Source organism: Chiloscyllium plagiosum, unplaced genomic scaffold (genome assembly GCF_037043375.1).
Source record: "Chiloscyllium plagiosum isolate Xiang-an unplaced genomic scaffold, Cpla_swu_hap1 HiC_scaffold_34, whole genome shotgun sequence".
NCBI classification, from domain to species: Eukaryota; Metazoa; Chordata; class Chondrichthyes; order Orectolobiformes; family Hemiscylliidae; genus Chiloscyllium; species Chiloscyllium plagiosum.
The window spans coordinates 24,675,910-24,694,870 of NW_028270172.1; the positions used below are offsets into that span (position 1 = coordinate 24,675,910).

Below are 18,961 nucleotides of genomic sequence, written 5' to 3' on the forward strand. Positions count from 1 at the left end.
GACAAAACCGTGCTGACTTAGCCCTATTTTGCCAGACACTTCCAAGTACTCTGCAATCTCAACTTTAATAATGAACTCTAAAATCTCAGCAATTACTAAGGTCAGGCTAACCGGCCTGCAGTTTCCTGTCTTCTGCCTCCCTCCTTTCTGAAACATTTTTTTGGAAAACTCTTCTTTTTAGGCTACCTGCATTAGCTCCAGATTCAATCGAGAATTTCTTATGTCTTCAAAGAGTTTCTATAGTTGTAGCAGAGTGGGATGGTTTGGAAATCAATTGGGGGTATCCTTGTGGAGGTTTGAATTCTGCCAACATTAGTCCACACTACCATTCCAATGTATGGAATTCTCTGCCACAGAAATTAGTTGAGGCCAAAGCATTGAGTGTTTTCAACAAGGAGTTAGATATAGTTCTTATGATTAGATTCCCTACAGTATGGAAACAGGCCCTTCGGCCCAACAAGTCCACACCGACCCCTCCCCACCCAGACCCATTCTCCTACCCTCTATTTACCCCTGACTATCACACCTAACACTATGGGCAATTTAGCATGGCCAATTCACCTGACCTGCACATCTTTGGACTATGGGAGGAAACTGGAGCACCCAGAGGAAACCCACGCAGACACAGGGAGAATGTGCAAACTCCATACAGACAGTCGCCCGAGGTGGGACTTGAACCCGGGTCCCTGGCACTGTGAGGCAGCACTGCTAACCACTAAGCCACCGTGCTGTCCTTTATGACTGAAGGATTAAAAGGGGATGGGGAGAAAATAGGAACAGGGTACTGAATTGGACGGTCAGCATGATTATATTGAATGGTAGGCATGCTTGAAGGGATAAATGCTTGCACAGTCACATGTTTCTGCCAACAATTAATTTTTGATCTGGAGATTTATGGGCATCTAGGACAAGACATGTCCTGTATTAGTGGGATCCCGAGTTCAGGATTTACTTCTGTTTCTTTCCTTGTCTCCTGCCGCTCTACCTCATCATGAACCGGTTTTGATTCAAAACACGTTCCAGCTTAATAGGCAAGTTGTCACTGTTCTGTTCAAGTGTTGGCAAATTCACCTCAGTCATTAATATTAATGCTGCTTGTCAAGGAGAGCTTCAGAGTATCTTAGAAGTATTTTCTTTGTCCTTCCCTGTAATGTTGACCACTTGAGGGTTCTGAGAACAGGACCTGTCAAAAATACTTTTCAGCCATGCAGACATTGTGTCCAATCCTTTGAAATGGATTTTTTCAGGGAATTTTGCCAACATTTTTAAACTTTCCCTCAAAGTCCTCCTGACTGAATGACTTAGTCTAAACTCTGTTGCTATTGCACACTGCCTTTCTCTTTTCCATAGTGAAGTGTCCTTTGTGTAAACATTCAAGGTATGTTTATCTGGGCCCACATAATTCTTTAAAAAATAATACATGGACTTACGAAGAGAGATGTGATCCAGGTCTCTCAGCAGTACAGGAGTATGGTGGTAATATCTATTTTGTCTGTTAGGATTTCTGTTGACTTGCAGAGGTCTTTGTTGGAAGGTATGTTCAGTTTCTGATCCTCCTTGACAGCTTTTGGCGTGGAAAGGCTGTTCAAGATATATGCTTGGAGGTAAGAATCAATGAGCTTAGATATCAAAGGGAAACTGACTGTTGTGCCTAGACAATTATATTTCCTTAAGACTTTAAAATCAGCTGGAGAGAAAATGGGGATGGGTGCAGAATCAGCACAAAATACTGTGGAACGATTTAATAATTTGTGGACTATTTTAGTTTACAGGTAGTAAATTTCAATAGCTCATAGTTTCCAAATGTTGTCATACTGTACACTTCCTGCTCTGCAAACGCAGCAACCTACTGTTTTTGTTCCAGTTGTTCATTTTGTCCTTGTAGCAGCTACTTCCTTGTTCTTTCTTCATTTAGAGTCATAGAGATGTACAGCATAGAAACAGACCCTTCAATCCAATTTGCCCATGCCGACCAGATATCCCAACTCAATCTAGTCCCACCTGCCAGCACCCGGCCCATATCCCTCCAAACCCTTCCAATTCATTTACCCATCCAGTTGCCTTTTAAATGTTGCAATTGTACTAGCCTCCACCACTTCCTCTGGCGGCTCATTTCATACATGTACCACCCTCTGTTTGAAAACTATGCCCCTTAGGTCTCTCTTATATCTTTCCTCTCTCACCCTAAACCTATGCCTTCTAGTTCTGGACTCCCTCACCCCAGGCAAAAGACTTTTTCTAGTCCCTCATGATTTTATAAATCTCTATAATGTCACCCCTCAGCCTCTGATGCTCCAAGGAAAACAGCTCCAGCCTTTTCAACCTCTCCCCATAGCTCAAATCCTCCAACCCTGGAAACATCCTTGTAAATCTTTTCTGAACCCGTTCAAGTTTCACAACATCCTTCCGATAGGTGGCCTAACCAATGTCCTGTATAGCTGTAACATAACCTCCCAACTCCTGTACTCAATACTCTGACCAATAAAGGAAAGCATATCAAATACCTTCTTCACTATCCTATCTACCTGCGACTTTACTTTCAAGGAGCTATGAACCTGCACTCCAAGGTCTCTTTGTTCAGCAACACTCCCTAAGGACCTTACCATTAAGTGTATAAGTCTTGCTGAGATTTACTTTCCCAAAATGCAGCACCTCACATTTTTCTTTGTTTTGTTCTGTTCCCAGCTTTGTTCTCGTGTAACAATCGGCTCTGTGATGGCAATAAGATCATCCCCAATAACCTGTATTTGTGCTATTAATTTATTTATTTTGTTCCAAATCTGAAGTGCATTCAAGTGAAGAGCCAACTATGTTGCCTTTTTACAATTGTTTTCCCCCTTCGATTCTGTTTACTTTTGTTTTTCACTGTTTATAGATATTTTCAAATCAACCTGTTTAGTGTTATTGCACATTCCTGGATTAAGTAGGACTTGAACCCAGCATTCCTGGTTTAAAGCTTGTGGGTACTGTCACTGCACCACAGGAGTCCCCAATGTTTGTATACTCATTCACTTGCTGTCCCATTTTGGGTATCAGTACCTGACCTGTAATGCTGCAATATGCTTTTGCTTTGTAAGCCTACATTTTCCTTCACCCAGATGCCCACCCCACTGTTTAAAGCCCTTATCCAGAGCCTTTGTTATCGATTTGCCAGGATACTCATTCCATGTGGTTAAAGTGAAGAACTGCTCCCTTCTATTCCAACTGCTGTCAGTGCCCCACAAACTGAAACCTATTCTACTCTGACCAGTCTCTGAACCACATACGTAATTCCTTGACTTTATTTACCATATTCCAGTTTGTCCAAGGCACAGATAGTAACTCTGAGACTGTTATCTTGGAGGTTCAGCTTTCTAATTTAGCTCCTAACTGTTCATCAGAACCTCCTTTCTCGTCCAGTTAATATCGTTGGCTCCAATGTTGATGCTGACTTACTGGTTCCCTCCCCTCCCTCTCCCAATTTCCTTTCTACCCCCGAGGAGATGTCCTTACCCGGGGGGCCTAGGTAGGCAACACAGCATTTGGGGCTCCCACTCATGGCCGCAGAGAAAATGTTCTCCTCTACCACTACTACATTACTATTTTCTCCCCCCTATTTAAACCACTTATTGTACCGTTGTTTGCCCTTGTGTGCAACATTTTGCTCCCAGCTCAATTGATGTTAGAAATACTTTGAGCAAGCAAGCAGGAATGCTGGTATCTCAGTTTTGTTTTATATACTGTGCTGGAAGTGTCCAGATGGAGCTACGGATCCTTGAGTCATCTTCAGCTTTGCTTACAGCCTCATTGGCATTAAATGCCAAGTTGTGAAATTCAGTGAAATATGAGGTTTCCTCGTACCGTGGTTGCGATACTAGGTAAATAATTTGGTGAGGGAGTTCTGATTTTCCCATGGCTTTTTGAGAGTTTGAAGTCTACTTAAAATAATAATGAAATTAAGAGCTATGATCAGATCTGTCCAATTGTCTTAAAAACCCAGCTAGTTCATAACCGTCCTTGAAGGAAGGAAATATGTTGTTTTTATCCTGTCTGGCCTATCTCTGCAATTGACTTTTAACTATATGCTAAAATGGCCCATAGAGTCACTCAGTTGTGTCAAAGTACTGTAATAGGTCAAAAAGAAGCCTACCACCAGCTTCTCAGGTCAACCAGAATGGGCAATAAATCATTGTTGTGCTGGTGAGCTAATTATCCAGGTAACTAAAGAAAACTTGATGGTCGTCTTGTGACAGCGTTTTGGGCTTGGATCAGAAGATAAGCTACTACCTTGCTGGAGAAGGCTCATATCACTGTGAAAATGAGAACCTCTATTCATCAAGGAGGGATTAATTTCACTTGAAATTATTAAAGTTAGCAAAACGCTTCCCTGAAAGTGCATGGTTAAAAACATGGCCTATTGTGACCATTCAGCAGTACAGCCTGAGAAGCCCAAGTTCAATCCGTTTGTATTTTGTTAGACCCTGTCCATGCAGTGTTGACTAATCTCAACTGGGATGGAAGCAGGGACAAGGCAATTTTTTTTGAACGTCACAGTAGAAAATTAATCACAATGCTTAGTTTGCACAGGTCCTGATTCAATTATTCAATCATGACTGATATGTTTCCCAACCTCATTCTCCTGCTTTCTCTCTGTAACCTTTGATCCCCCTATTAATCAAGAACTTATCTGTCTGAAAAGAGTTGATGACTTGACTTCCATAGCTTTCTGTGGCACTGGATTCCACAGATTCATGGCTTTCTGGCTGAAGAAATTCTCCCATCTCTTCCCATTCCCTAAATATTGTGTCTTCACTTCGAGGCTATGCCTTCTGGTCCAAGTCTCTCATACTAATGGTAACTTCTTCTCCACGTTCCACTCTATTCAGGCTTCTCAATATTCTGTTAGTTTCAATGAGATTCCCCTTATCCTTCTAATCTCAATTGACTACAGAACTAGAGTCCTCAACTGCTCCTTTATATGACAAGCTCATTACTCCCAGTTTCAAATTTGTGAACTTCCTCTGAACCATCTCCAAGATCAGCATTCACTGTTCACAATATTCCAAATGCAATCTGAACAGAACCTTATATAGCCTCAGCAATCTATCCCTACTTTTGTATTCTAGCCCTGTCAAAATGAATCCTAACATTCTATTTGCCTTCCTACCTGCCAGCTGAACCTCCTTTATTGAATCCTGAACTAGGGCTCTCAAGTCCTTTCCCCAGTTAGAAAATAATCTAAGCCTCTTCTTTCTACCAAAGTGCATAACCTCTCACTTCCCCACGTTATATTCCATCTGCCACTCCTAGCCTGTCCAAGTCCTTCTACAGCCTCACTGCTTCCTCAACATGACCTGTCCCTCCACTTATCTTTGTGTCATCTGCAAAATTAGCAGCAATGCTCTCAGTTCTTTTGTCCAGATAGTTAATGTATAATGTGAACAGTTGTGGTCCCAACACTGACCCCTGCAGAGCTCCACTAGTCATCATCTGCCATCCTGAAAAAGACTGCTTTGTCCCAACTCTCTGTTTCCTGTCAGTCGGCCAATCCTCTATCCATGCTGGTTCTTTATTCCAAACACCTTGGACTCTTATCCTTATTTAGCAGCCTTCTGTACTGCACCTTGTTAAAGACCTTCTGGAAATCCAAATAGATCTAACACATTGGTCAGGCTTGACCTCCTCTTGATGAAACAGTGCTAACTCAGCCCTATTTTACCATGTACTTCCAAGTACTATATAATTGCATCTTTAAGAATGGACTCTTAAATCGTACTAATAACCAATGTCAGGCTGATGCCTTCTGCCTCCTTTTCTTAAACAGGTGCGTTACAATTAGCCATTTTCCAGCCCTCTGCATGTTTCTCCGACTTCAGTGATTTATAGTGTGATAGAGATATACAGCAAAGAAACAGACTCTTCGGTTCAACTCCATGCAGACCAGATAGCCGAAATAAATCTAGTTCCATTTGCCAGCATTTGGTCCATACCCCTCGAAGCCCTTCCTATCCATATAACTATGCAGAAGCCTTTGATATGTCGTAATTGTACCAGCCTCCACTATTTCTTCTGGCAGCTCATTCCACACACTCATCACCCTCTACGTGAAAAAGTTGCCCCCAGCTCCCTTTTAAATCTTTCCCCTCTCACTCTAAACCTATGTCCTCTAGTTTTGGACATCCCGACCCTTACGAAAAATGATCTTGTCTACTTAACCTATCTGTGTTCCTCATGACTGTATAAACCTCAATAAGATCACTCCTCAGCCTCTGATGCTCCACGGAAAATAGCCCCAACCTATTCAGCCTCTCCCTATAGCTCAAACCCTCCAATCCTAGCAACATTCTTGTAAATCGTTCCTGAATCTTTTCAAGTTTCACAACATCCTTCTTATAGTAGGGAGACCAGAATTGTACGCAGTATTCCAAAAGTGGCTTAATTAATGTCCTGTACAGCCACAACATGACCTCCCAACTCCTATACTCAATGCCCTGACCAATAAAGGCAAGCATACCAAGCGCCCTTCTTCACTATCCTGTGTCTCTACTTTCAAGGAACTCTGAACCTGCACTCCAAGGTCTCTTTGTTCAGCAACATTCCTCAGGGTCTTATCATTAAATGATAAGCCCTAATTTGCCTTTATAAAATGCAGCACCTCACATTCATCTAAATTAAACTCCATTTGCCACTTCTCGATCCATTGGCCCATTTGATCAAGGTTCTGTTGTTTTCTGAGGTAACCTTCTTTGCTGTTCACTACACCTCCAATTTTGGTGTCATCTGCAAATGTAATAACCATACCTCCTATCTTCACATCCAAAGTATTTATATAAATGATGAAAAGCAGTGGACCCACCACCAATTCTTGTGGCACACCACTGGTCACAGGCCTCCAGTCTGAAAAGCAACCCTCCACCACTACACTCCTTTGTGCCAGTTCTACAGCCAAATAGCTAATCCTCCCTCTTCTGTGTGATCTAACCTTGTTAATCAGTCTACCATGAGGAACCTTGTTGAATGCTTGACTGAAGTCTATATTAACCACGTCCACCGCTCGGCCCTCATCAATCCCCTTTATTACTATCACAAAAAACCCAATTAAGTCCATGAGCCATAATATCCCATGCGCAAATCAATGATGACTATCCCTAATCAGTCCTTGCCTTTCCAAATACATGTACATCCTGTCCCTCAGGATTCCCTCCAACAACTTGCCCTCAGCTGATGTCAGGCTTACCGGTCTATAGTTCCCGAGCTTTTCCTTACCACTCTTTGTAAATAGTGGTATCACGTTAGCCAACCAGTCTTCCGGCACCTCACCTGTGGCTATCAATGGTACAAATACCTCAGCAGGGGCCCAGCAATCTCTTCTCTAGATTCCCACCGAGTTCTAGGGTTCACTTGATCAGGTCCTGAGAATTTATCTACGTTTATGCGTTTTAAGACGCCCAGCACCACCATCTCAGTAATCTGGACATATTCCAAGATGTTGCTATTTATTTCCCCAAATTCTCGATCTTTCATATTCTTATCCACAGTAAACATTGATGCGAAATACTTGTTTAATATCTTTGCCACCTTCTGCGGTTCCATACATAGTGGCCTTGCTGATCTTTAAGGGACCCTATTCTCTCCCCTGTTACCCATTTGTCCTTGATGTATTTATAAAATCCCATTTGATTCTCCTTAATCCTATTCGCCAAAGCTATCTCATGTCCCCTTTTTGTCCTTGTGATTTCATAAAGTATGTTTAAAAACTGCTGTCATATGCTAATTACACAATGCATTTCCTGATACATTTACTTGGAACCAATGTGCTCTCTGTCCCCTTTCATATGAACTAGGGTTGTAAAGTTGACAAATTACTCAATGTGCAAATGTGTTATCATTTGTTAATTTTTACAAATAAATAGCCTAGTTAGCTATGTTTTTCATTAGCAGAAAAGACCTTGAACAGGAATTTTTTCATTATCAAGAATATTGAATGAAATTAGGGCGTGTCTCAGCAGAACTCATCTTTCAAGTGTCTCTTCATTTCCTTGTGTGTGATTGTGCACAGTACATTCTGGCAGGCTATTTGGCTGTGAAAGACATCACAGCAGAGCTCATTCTCTTTTCTCATATTACATCTATGACAGATATTGTTTTCAGCATGGGTAGCTGGATAGTATTCCGAGGAGAAGCACCTGTTTTTATCACTCTTTTGCAGCTTTGGAATGCTGATGCAAAAGTGCCTTCTCCTCTTCCCGGTATTAACTTAATTGAAGTAAAATTTAAGCAGGACATTTATTCACAAACTTATAAGGGATGCATCATTAGACTTTAACGCTGATTGCAATGAAACATTTTTGTTTTAATCTCTGTTATGCTCAGTGTGTTACTACTGTACAGTTTACTTCAGTACAGTTGGCAGTAGAGGGAATAAATAAAGGATGCATTAATGACTGGTGTAAGGAATTAATTTTGTTTATAGCTAAATGATTTAGATCAGTTTGCAACCTTAGAAGCATGTTCACTTATGATTTCTTTGTAGTGATGTTTAGAAATACCGAATTGATTTTGGCAAGGACTATATATTAAAACCTAATGCCAAAACACCAATGGGCTGCAGCAGTGAGAAATCAGCATTGCAAATAGGCCAACACACTATTTTATGTATATCTAGGGTGATATCCAGATGAGTTTCAGTTTTGAAAAGTCATGCCAGACTTGAAGCATTAACTCTGTTTCTCTCTCCTAGATGTTGACCAGCTGAGTTTCTCCAGCATTTTTATTGGGTTTGTTTCAGATTTCCAGCATCGAGAATATTTTGCTTTTATTTGAGGTTCCCGTATTCTTTCTTAGTACCTTTTTATCGAAATAAATTTGATGAAGGCTTATTTAAAAACAAGTGAAGAGCTCAATTCTGGACTTTTGCAGTTCCCTGATTTTTGGCTGTTGCACCTTCAGATGCCTCACTGATGTTGTAGAATTTTATCCAGAAACATCCCCCCCCCCACTTTGATCTCCCTTTTAAGAAATTCATTTAAAATGCACTTATTTCCTCTCCTAATATCCCCGAAGCAACCAAATATCAAGTCTAGTTCAATTGTGCTATTATGAAGTGCCTTGGAATGTTTTACCCTCTTAAAGGTGCTAAACAAATGCAAGTTCTTCACATAAGCACATTAGTGTGGGTCAATGGTCGTGCTTACAGATAGCTCAAGGCCAAAACTAGGCTACTTATTAGGCTGTTATTTTCACAGAGAATAATGAACCTGTCAAACCGGTTGCTGGCTTATGCAGTGAATGCTGATTCACTGAATTCCTTCAAGTGAGAAATGGACTTATGGCAGTGTTGGAGAATACCTGGTATAAGAGCTTGGCATCCTCTGGTGTAAATTGAGGCCACTAGGTGGGTTCCTTTTGCCAAAGGAGACTGATAGAAATTCCCTGCCTACCTGCACTCCCACTATCATCATCAATTTTGTTTTTAACATCTTGGTGAAGATCACATTTTGTTGGAGGTTTGGGGTGTGACTGTAAAAAAAAAATCACAAATATCTGTGATATTTACCTGCCTCTTAGTTTCTCATTACTAGGTTGCTTGACCCTTCGGGTAATAAATAGAAGTTGCTGAAGTGTGCATATTTGTGTTAGTCTAATACACTGGAAAAGACTCTGGTTTGGCTTTTGACTTTTGTCACATTAACTAACTTCATTTTGGGTAGTGACGTTGTTAACAACACTTGGATTCAGTGCCCTTTGATGAGTAAATATAAAGCTAGCCCAGGTCCTTCCCGTTGATAGCGATCCATTTATTCCAATCAAAAGTGTATTGACTTCATTGAAAAAAGTACCAGGATTGTGGGTTTCACTCCATGACAAGGCGGCCTGCTGATTACTCTCCATTAAATATATATGGATAAGTGAACTTGCATGTACAGACGATCCCAAACTGGATAAAGTGCTTGAAAGAATGAAATAACTTTCATTTATTGTGCATATGTCATGATGTGTGGTGCTGGAAAAGCACAGCAGGTCAGGCAGCATCCTAGGAGCAGGAGAGTCAACGTTTCAGCACAAGCCCTTCATCAGGAATGTGGGGCGGGTGGGGGCTGAGACATAAATACGGGGGTGAGAGTGGGGGTGAAGGGAAGGCAGCTGGGGGTGATTAGTAATAGGTTGGAGGGGAGGGTGGAGATGGGAAAGAAAGTGGACAGGTAGAACAGTTCAAGAGGGCCGTGCCAAGTTGGAGGGTTGGATCTGGGATGAGATAAGGGGACTTGAGATAAGGAAACTGGTGAAATTGTTCTTGATGCCATGTGGTTGGAGGGTCCCAACAACTAGAGGAAGAATGCCTCATCTTCCACCTTGGGATCCTCCAACCACACGGCATCAACGCCGACTTCACCAGTTTCCTCATCACCTGTCCCTCCCACTTGGCACTGCCCTCTTGAACTGTCCTACCTGTCCATCTTCATTCCCACCTATCTATGCCACCCTCCCCTCCGACCTATCATTATCACCTCCCACCTGTATACACCTATCGGCTTCCCAGCTACCTTCCCCCCCACCCTTCCATTTTTCTCTCCGCTCCCTTCTCCACCCTCCCGTCCCTACATTCCTGATGAAGAGTTCATACCCGAAACGCCGACTCTCTTGCTCCTCAGATGCAGCCTGACCTGCTTTACTCTTCCAGTGCTACACTTTTCGACTCTGATCTCCAGCATCCGCAGTTGTTACTTTCTCTCATGTGTCATGACCTCAGGATATCCTAAAGAACATTTCAGCCAATTATGCACTTTTTGAAATGTAGTCAGTTCCATAATATTGGAAATACGGCAAACAATTTGTTTGCAATGTCCTGCAAGAACTGTGATAATGACCTGATTTTTTTCTTTGCTGATGCTTGTGGAAATTTTACTATTAGCTAGGACACTAAAGGATAATTTTATCCCTTCTTTCAAAATAGTGCCATGGGATCATTTGCATCCACATAAGAAGGTAAATGGGGGCCTTTATGTCCCATCTAAAGGATCGCACCTTTAGCTGTGTCATACTCCTTCACTACCGTGGGTGGTTGGCGTGGGCTTTATACTTCACTCTTGGGTTGGGCTAGAACCAAGTTCTGAGGCAAGACTGCTCTGATACCCAAAGCCTGACACCTAAGGTCAAGGACAGCAGATACATGGGAATATCGCCACCCATAAGATACCCACCAAGCCACCTACTGTCCTGAAATGTAAGTACAGTATATTGCTGTTCTTTGACTGTTGCTGGGTCAAAATCCTGGAACTCCCTCCTGAAGGGCGCAAGGTGTTGAATATTCAATCACTTTGGTATAAAAATCCAATAATTAATCTGTTATCTGTTGCAAGTGTGGCAAAATCTTGTTCCAAGCTAGAAAAGATAACCCCGTCCTCATTATTTCATTCACCCTGCTGAGTTCCAGTTTAAAAATCAATTCAGTAGTTAATGAACTGTTAACAAACACCATGTCGTTTTTCCCTGTTTAATGTGCATGCAGGCTGCCATAGACATACGCATTTAACACATGGTTATCAATGTTAGGAATTTATTATTACATTCAATAAGTTTGAGTTTGAAGTTTGCAATCAATGGCAAAGGAGCATTGCTTGTTGAACTCATTGACAGCTGCAACAAAGGCACAGTGCCCTCAGGCAACTGTGTGGAGTTTGCACATTCTCCATGTATCTGCATGTTTTTTTGTCCCACAGTCCAAAGATGTGCAGGTTAGGTGGATTGGCCATACTAAATTGCTCATGGTGTCCAGGGAAGTGCAGGCTAGTTGGATTAGCCATGGGAAGTATGGGGTTTCAGGGACAGGTTAGGGGTGTGGGTCTGGGTGAGGTACTCTTTGGAGGACGCAGTGTGGACTGACGAGCTGAATGGCTGGCTTCCACACTGTAAGGTTCTATGATTTGCAGTTTTTTAGTTGAAAATTGCTCAAATTCAGTGTCTGATCCAATGTGGTGCTTTGTACCGGCATCTGAGAGGTTCTTGATCAAATCAGATTGAAAAATTATAACTCAGGCACTTTGATTTCAAATCAAAAGTATAAATTAGATTTAAACCATTTATGGAAAGCAAAATCCAAATTGAGGAATGAGCTATGGGTTTAAGAATGAGAGCAACATTAGAGGCTGTTCAAAAGAAATTCATTAAGCTACTGGAATGAAGAGATTGGCAGATCAAAAATGCTAAACAGGTTAGGCCTTTATTAGAAAGTGGGAAAATGAGGGGTGATCTTCATGAAACATACAACATTCTGAGAGGGCTTGACAGCGTAGATGTTGAGAAGATGTTTCCACTAGTTGGGGGGGAACATCTTCAATTAGGGGACATACGTACAGAGTGAAAGGGACACTGATTTAAAGTCAAATGTGAAGGAATCTCTTTTCTCAGAAGGTAGTTATGTCTGGAATTCCAGAAAATTGTAGAGGGTAGAGGCTTGAAAGTATTTAAAGAGGAGGTTGGTAGATTTTTGAAATACCAGGGTGTTGATGGCTATGTTGAACTGGCACAAATGTGGAATTAAGACCTGGCAGAGATTAACCTCGATCTTGTTGAGAGATGGATACACTTGAGGGTTCAAGAGGTCTACTCCTGGTCTTATTTATTATATGTTATATGTAGAAAACATCAGGAAAAATTTGCTGTTTAGAAAACCTCTAACACTAATTAACTTCTGAAGAAGTAAGTATCTACACTTGTACACTTTTAGTGCCAGAAAAGATCTTTAGATTAGATTAGATTACATTAATGTGTGGAAACAGGCCCTTCGGCCCAACAAGTCCACACCGACCCGCCGAACCGTAGCCCACCCATACCCCTACATTTACCCCTTACCTAACACTAGGGGCAATTTAGCATGGCCAATTCACCTAACCTGCACATCTTTGGACTATGGGAGGAAACCAGAGCACCCGGAGGAAACCCACACAGACACTGGGAGAACGTGCAAACTCCACACAGTCAGTCGCCTGAGGCGGGAATTGAACCCGGGTCTCTGGCGCTGTGAGGCAGCAGTGCTAACCACTGTGCCGCCCACTTCTGCAGTTATTATCATTTATGATGTCTTGAAACATTCACTACTTCACAAATAAATCAGCCTGTTTTCTGCCCTGGAAAACTAATTTGGAAGCAGCCAACTTCACACCATGCATTGATTTCAGTGCTCAGAGTATCTGTGAGAATTGTCGCAATTGACCTTATGGAGTAGCAGGGTACCTCTCAAGAGCAACATTGGACTTGCATTTTTAAATGTTGTTGTATGGATGTTGCAAGCTACTGGACTTTTCTTCCTCAGAATAGTGTCGCAGAGTTAGAATGATTTTCAACTCATTGGAGCCATTTAGTAATGTGACAGATCCTTCTGTTTCCAAAAATAATTTCAAATAAATATTTGTTCATAAATGAATGCTTTAGAGAAAAGTTATTTGAGAAGACTTAAAATAGACAAAATTTTAATGCACTTTCACTTTCTATATTGTGCACACAGGGGATCCAACACCTGATTCATCTGGAAAAGCTCAACCTATATTATAACAAGATAGCAAGTTTGAAAGAGATTTTTCTCCTTCGTAATCTGGGTTGTTTGAAAGAACTTGACCTGAGACTGAATCCTGTGTCCAAAAATGAAACAGACTATCGACTTTTTGTTGTGCACATGCTCCCCAATCTTAGACGATTAGGTAAGTACCTTGTTAGGCTTTGGTAACAACAGTCACATTCGTTCCTTTCTTGGCTGCTGATCATTCGTGGGTCCTCAACACTGAAGCTTGAGATCCATTCCGGACAATTGAGTGCAGAATCTAGGCTGATACTGTCCCTACCCACATTGACAGCGTATTATTGATTGAATAGTTAAACTAAAGCCCTGTCCTCTTGGTGGACATAAGAGATTCTGCTGCGAAATTTAAAGAAAAGCAGATGAGTTTTCCCTGGATCCTTGCCTAGATCTGTCCCTTAACAAATATCACTAAAATAGATTATTTGGTCATTATTGGAGAAAGTGAGGACTGCAGATGCTGGAGATCAGAGCTGAAAATGTGTTGCTGGAAAAGCGCAGAAGGTCAGGCAGCATCCAAGGAGCAGGAGAATCGACGTTTCGGGCATGAGCCCTTCTTCAGGAATGAGGAAAGTGTGCCAAGCAGGCTAAGATAAAAGATAGGGAGGAGGGACTTGGGGGAGGGGCATTGGAAATGTGATAGGTGGAAGGAGGTTAAGGTGAGGGTGATAGGCCAGAGTTGGGGTGGGGGCGGAGAGGTCAGGAAGAAGATTGCAGGTTAGGAAGATGGTGCTGAGTTCAAGGGTTGGGACTGAGACAAGGTGGGGGGAGGGGAAAGAAGGAAACTGGAGAAATCTGAGTTCATCCCTTCTGGTTGGAGGGTTCCGAGGTGGAAGATGAGGTGCTCTTCCTCCAGCCGTCGTGTTGCTATGGTCTGGCAATGGAGGAGTCCAAGGACCTGCATGTCCTTGGTGGAGTGGGAGGGGGAGTTGAAGTGTTGAGCCACGGGGTGGTTGGTCCAGGTGTCCCAGAGGTGTTCTCTGAAATGTTCCGCAAGTAGGCGGCCTGTCTCCCCAATATAGAGGAGGCTACATCGGTCATTATTTTGCAATAATTTGGTCATTATTGCATTGTTGGCTGTGACATCTTGCTCTGTGCAATTTGATTTTCATGTTTCCCTTCAATATCAACGGGACAACAGTTCCAAATGTACTTAATTGATGACAAAGTACTTTGAGATCTTATTGGGTTGTGAAAAGGCGTTCATGTAAGTTCATTCTTTTACAGATTATATCAATTCAATTATTTTATTGCTGTAAAAAAAACTAATTTTCTTTTAAACCATGTGACTATTAATCATATCTGATATGATGCTTGTATGTACAAAATGAATGTAATAGCTGTAAATTAAAGGGGATGAGAGGTTAAACAATTACTGCCAAATTGTTGTGATTGAAGTCATAAAATGTTTGGATTTTGGAATTTTACTGCACTAAAAGGAGACCATTCAGCCCTTTGTATTGTACTGACTCATTGATAGAGCCAAAGAGATCTACCCAATTACACACGTTGCCATGTTTTTTATCCTTTTAAATATTTTATTCAACAGTTTATCAACCTCCATTCTGAAAACTTTTTTATGGGCCTTGCTTTGTCTGAAACTCAACTTGCTGAAGCATTCACTGAACAACAGGCTGTCATGTTCAGGCTCTGATAATTAAGTGGCAGTAATTTTACGTTTGGCTGTTTCGTCAGCATAGTCTCTCCTCATAGCTTTAGGAAATGTGGGCATTTGATGGTTATTGAAGCCTGTGTATACACTATGCAAAATAACCAAAAGGTATTGGTTCAAAATCAGGCAAACTGATTCAGGTTAAACAAATTTGCAAAAGAATTATGTAAAACCGACAACTGGAGTTTTCTGGACTGAGTTAAGATTAACAAACAGTTTGAGCGATATGGCACCAAATCCCCCAAGTTTAATTGAATGGTGGAACAGATCTGAGGGTTTTTTTTCCCCTCATTTGTTCATGTGATGTTATTATTGCTATACTGACATTTACATCTCATCCATCGTTATGCTTGAAAGGTGGTGGTGAGCTCCAGGGTACAACTGCTGACCCAGGAACGTGAAGGAATGTTGGTATATTCTGAACTTAGTATATGGTGTATACCTTGGAGGGGATCTTGCAGCTGGTGGTGTTCCCACATATCTACTGTCCTTGCCCTTCGAGCTGCTCACGGTGGAGAGTTTCATAGGCTGATTGGATACATTTCCGTTATTATTTACTTAGCTCCTACATTCATGTAATGCAGGGAATTGAAGAGAGAAATAGTCAACTTTATTTTTATATTCATTCTGGGATGTGGGCATTATTGGCAAAACTAGCATTTATTGCCCTGAGAGGTTCATTTGATAGTGGTATCGCAATTTTGAGGGATCTTTACAGAGCTGACAGAAGGAAACTGTATGCATTGATGAAAGGATCAAGGACCAGAGGGGACAGATCCAGGTTGATTGTTAAGAGAAGCAATTGTAACATGAAGAAAACTATATTTTCTTCGCAGCGAATGGTTCAGATCCACAATTCATCTGAATGTGTGATGGAGGCAGACCCAGCTGTGGGTTCCAAAAGAGAATTGGGCAATGGTCCAAAGAGAGCAAATCTGCTATTTTGAAAAGATAGGGGTGTGGCATTAGGCTGTTAGAGAGTGTGCATCTTTTATGAAATATACATGCTTCAAATAATCTAGGTCATGGTAAAGGGGAAGTTAAATATTTCTTGCCCACAGAGTAGTGATTCACTAAAGTTTGAAAAAGTCTACAATATTAGGTGTAATGCAAGTAATATTTTCTTTACTCCAAGCAATTGCTGTTTTCTTAGTATCGAAATTTCAAAAACTCCATCACAAAAATGGCTATTAATTGAACAGGTTTAGGTTATGAGGTTTAAAATTTTAGGAAAACCAAACCAAGTTATTGAGTTTGGGAATTGGAGGTGTCACTTAGAGTCTTGAGAGCACTTTGGATTGAAAGGGGTTTAGTTCACCTGTGAAATCTATTGCATAGTGTTTCCTACATAGAGGTAATTCACACCAACCATTCCAAGACCATGTTTCTGCTGTACACAACCTTTTACCCCACCCCTCCAACCGTAAAAAGGACAGAACGCCCCTGGTGCTCACCTTCCACCCTACCAACCTTCGCATAAACCAAATCATCCACCGACATTTTCGCCATCTCCAAACAGACCCACCACCAGGGAAATATTTCCCTCCCCACCCCTTTCCGCCTTCCGCAAAGACCGTTCCCTCCGTGACTACCTGGTCAGGTCTACGCCCCCCTACAACCCACCCTCCCATCCTGGCACTTTCCCCTGCCACCGCAGGAACTGTAAAACCTGCGCCCACACCTCCTCCCTCACCTCTATCCAAGGCCCTAAAGGAGCCTTCCACATCCATCAAAGTTTTACTTGCACATCCACTAATATCATTTATTGTATCCGTTGCTCCCGATGCGGTCTCCTCTACATTGGGGAGACTGGGCGCCTCCTAGCAGAGCGCTTTAGGGAACATCTCCGGGACACCCGCACCAATCAACCACACCGCCCCGTGGCCCAACATTTTAACTCCCCCTCCCACTCTGCCGAGGACATGGAGGTCCTGGGCCTCCTTCACCGCCGCTCCCTCACCACCAGACGTTTGGAGGAAGAACGCCTCATCTTCCGCCTCGGAACACTTCAACCCCAGGGCATCAATGTGGACTTCAACAGTTTCCTCATTTCCCCTTCCCCCACCTCACCCTAGTTCTAAACTTGCAGCTCAGCACTGTCCCCATGACTTGTCCTACCTGCCTATCTCCTTTTCCACCTATCCACTCCACCCTCTCCTCCCTGACCTATCACCTTCATCCCCTTCCCCACTCACCCATTGTACTCTATGCTACTTTCTCCCCACCCCCACCCCCACCCTCCTCTAGCTTATTTCTCCACGCTCCAGGCTCACTGCCTTTATTCGTGATGAAGGGCTTTTGCCCGAAACGTCGATTTCGGTGCTCCTTGGATGCTGCCTGAACTGCTGTGCTCTTCCAGCACCACTAATCCACAACCTTTTACCAGTTATTTTCTTCCAAACAAGTTATTTTATATGTGTATTTCTTCTCCCACATTTTATAAACTTTTCCATTCATCTGTGTTAGTCATTCTAACTATAATCTTTCTGGGAGCAAGTTCTTATTCTAACCACTCTTTGGGAAGGCTTCTACCAATTTTCCTGTTGGATTTATTTTTGATTATCTTAGTTTTGTGAACTCTCATTCTGTTCTTCCCCACAGGTGGAAGCATCTTCTCTACACCTGCCCCATAAAATTATTTTTTGAATGTTAACATTTTCTTTCTGATACCTGTCAGTCTTCTCTTTTCTTAAGAGTTCCAGCCTGTTTCATCTTTCCTGATAGAATTTATTATGTTGCATTTTAGATTTTAGACCCACCTTCAGTGCTATCCTTTAGCTAGTATAAATGCCAGAATTATTTGCACTATACCCATGAATGATCTAACCAAAGTTCTATGTTAATTTTAACATAGGTGTTGTGCTTTTCAATTCTATTCCTGTAGAAGGTGCAGCCTTAGAATAAAGGGAAGGCCTTTTAGAATGGAGATAGGGAAAAACCTCTTCAGCCAGAGACCGGTGAATCTATGGAGTTATTGCCACAGAAGGCTGCGAAGGCTAGGTCATTGAGTATATTTAAAACTTAGGTTCTTGATTATCAAGAGTTATGGAGAGAAAGCGGGAGAATGGGGTCTAGAAACTTATCAGCAATGATTGAATAGTAGAGCAGACTCGATGGGCTGAATGGTCTAATTTCTGCTCTGATGTCTTATGGTCTTATGTTATTATAAATGAGTCCCAGTGTTTGATTACATCATTTATAGCTTTATTATTCTGTTGTTAATTTGTGATTTGTTTTTCTGTTTTCCAAGATAATCTGTTCCTCAATCTCATTTAGATACACAACCCTCAATAGTTATCATAAAAATCATAGAATCCTGATAGTGTGGAAACAGGCCATTCAGCTCAATAAGTCCAGCCTGACCTTCCAAAGAGTGACCCACCCAGCCCCATTCCCCTACCCTATTACTCTACATTTACCCCTGACTAATGCACCTTACCTACACATCCTGAACACTAAGAGCAATTTATCATGACCAATTCACCTAAACTACACATCTTTGGATTGTGGGAAGAAACCTGCGCAGACAGTGGGAGAATGTGCAGACTGCACACAGAGTTGCCCAAGGCTGGAATTGAACCGAGATCCCTGGCACTGTGAGATAGCAGTGCTAACCACTGAGCCACAGTGCTGCCCTTTAAGCCACTGAGCTGCCCTTTAAGCCACCGTGCCACCCTTTAACCACCGTACCGTCCTTTGGGTCTCCTTATTTTTCCTATCTAAACACACCACTTAGG

The 18,961-nt window shown here is 42.0% G+C and overlaps 1 protein-coding gene across 3 annotated transcripts in view; it reads left to right on the top strand.

Moving 5' to 3' along the window:
* Positions 1–18,961, top strand: part of cep72 (centrosomal protein 72) — a 151,066-nt gene that overhangs the window by 12,522 nt on the left and 119,583 nt on the right. For all 3 annotated transcript variants that reach the window (XM_087978553.1, XM_087978555.1, XM_087978554.1), the window contains exon 3: positions 13,484–13,676. In XM_087978553.1, coding sequence (XP_087834679.1) covers positions 13,484–13,676 — 193 coding nt within the window. The remainder of the gene's footprint in view (positions 1–13,483; positions 13,677–18,961) is intronic.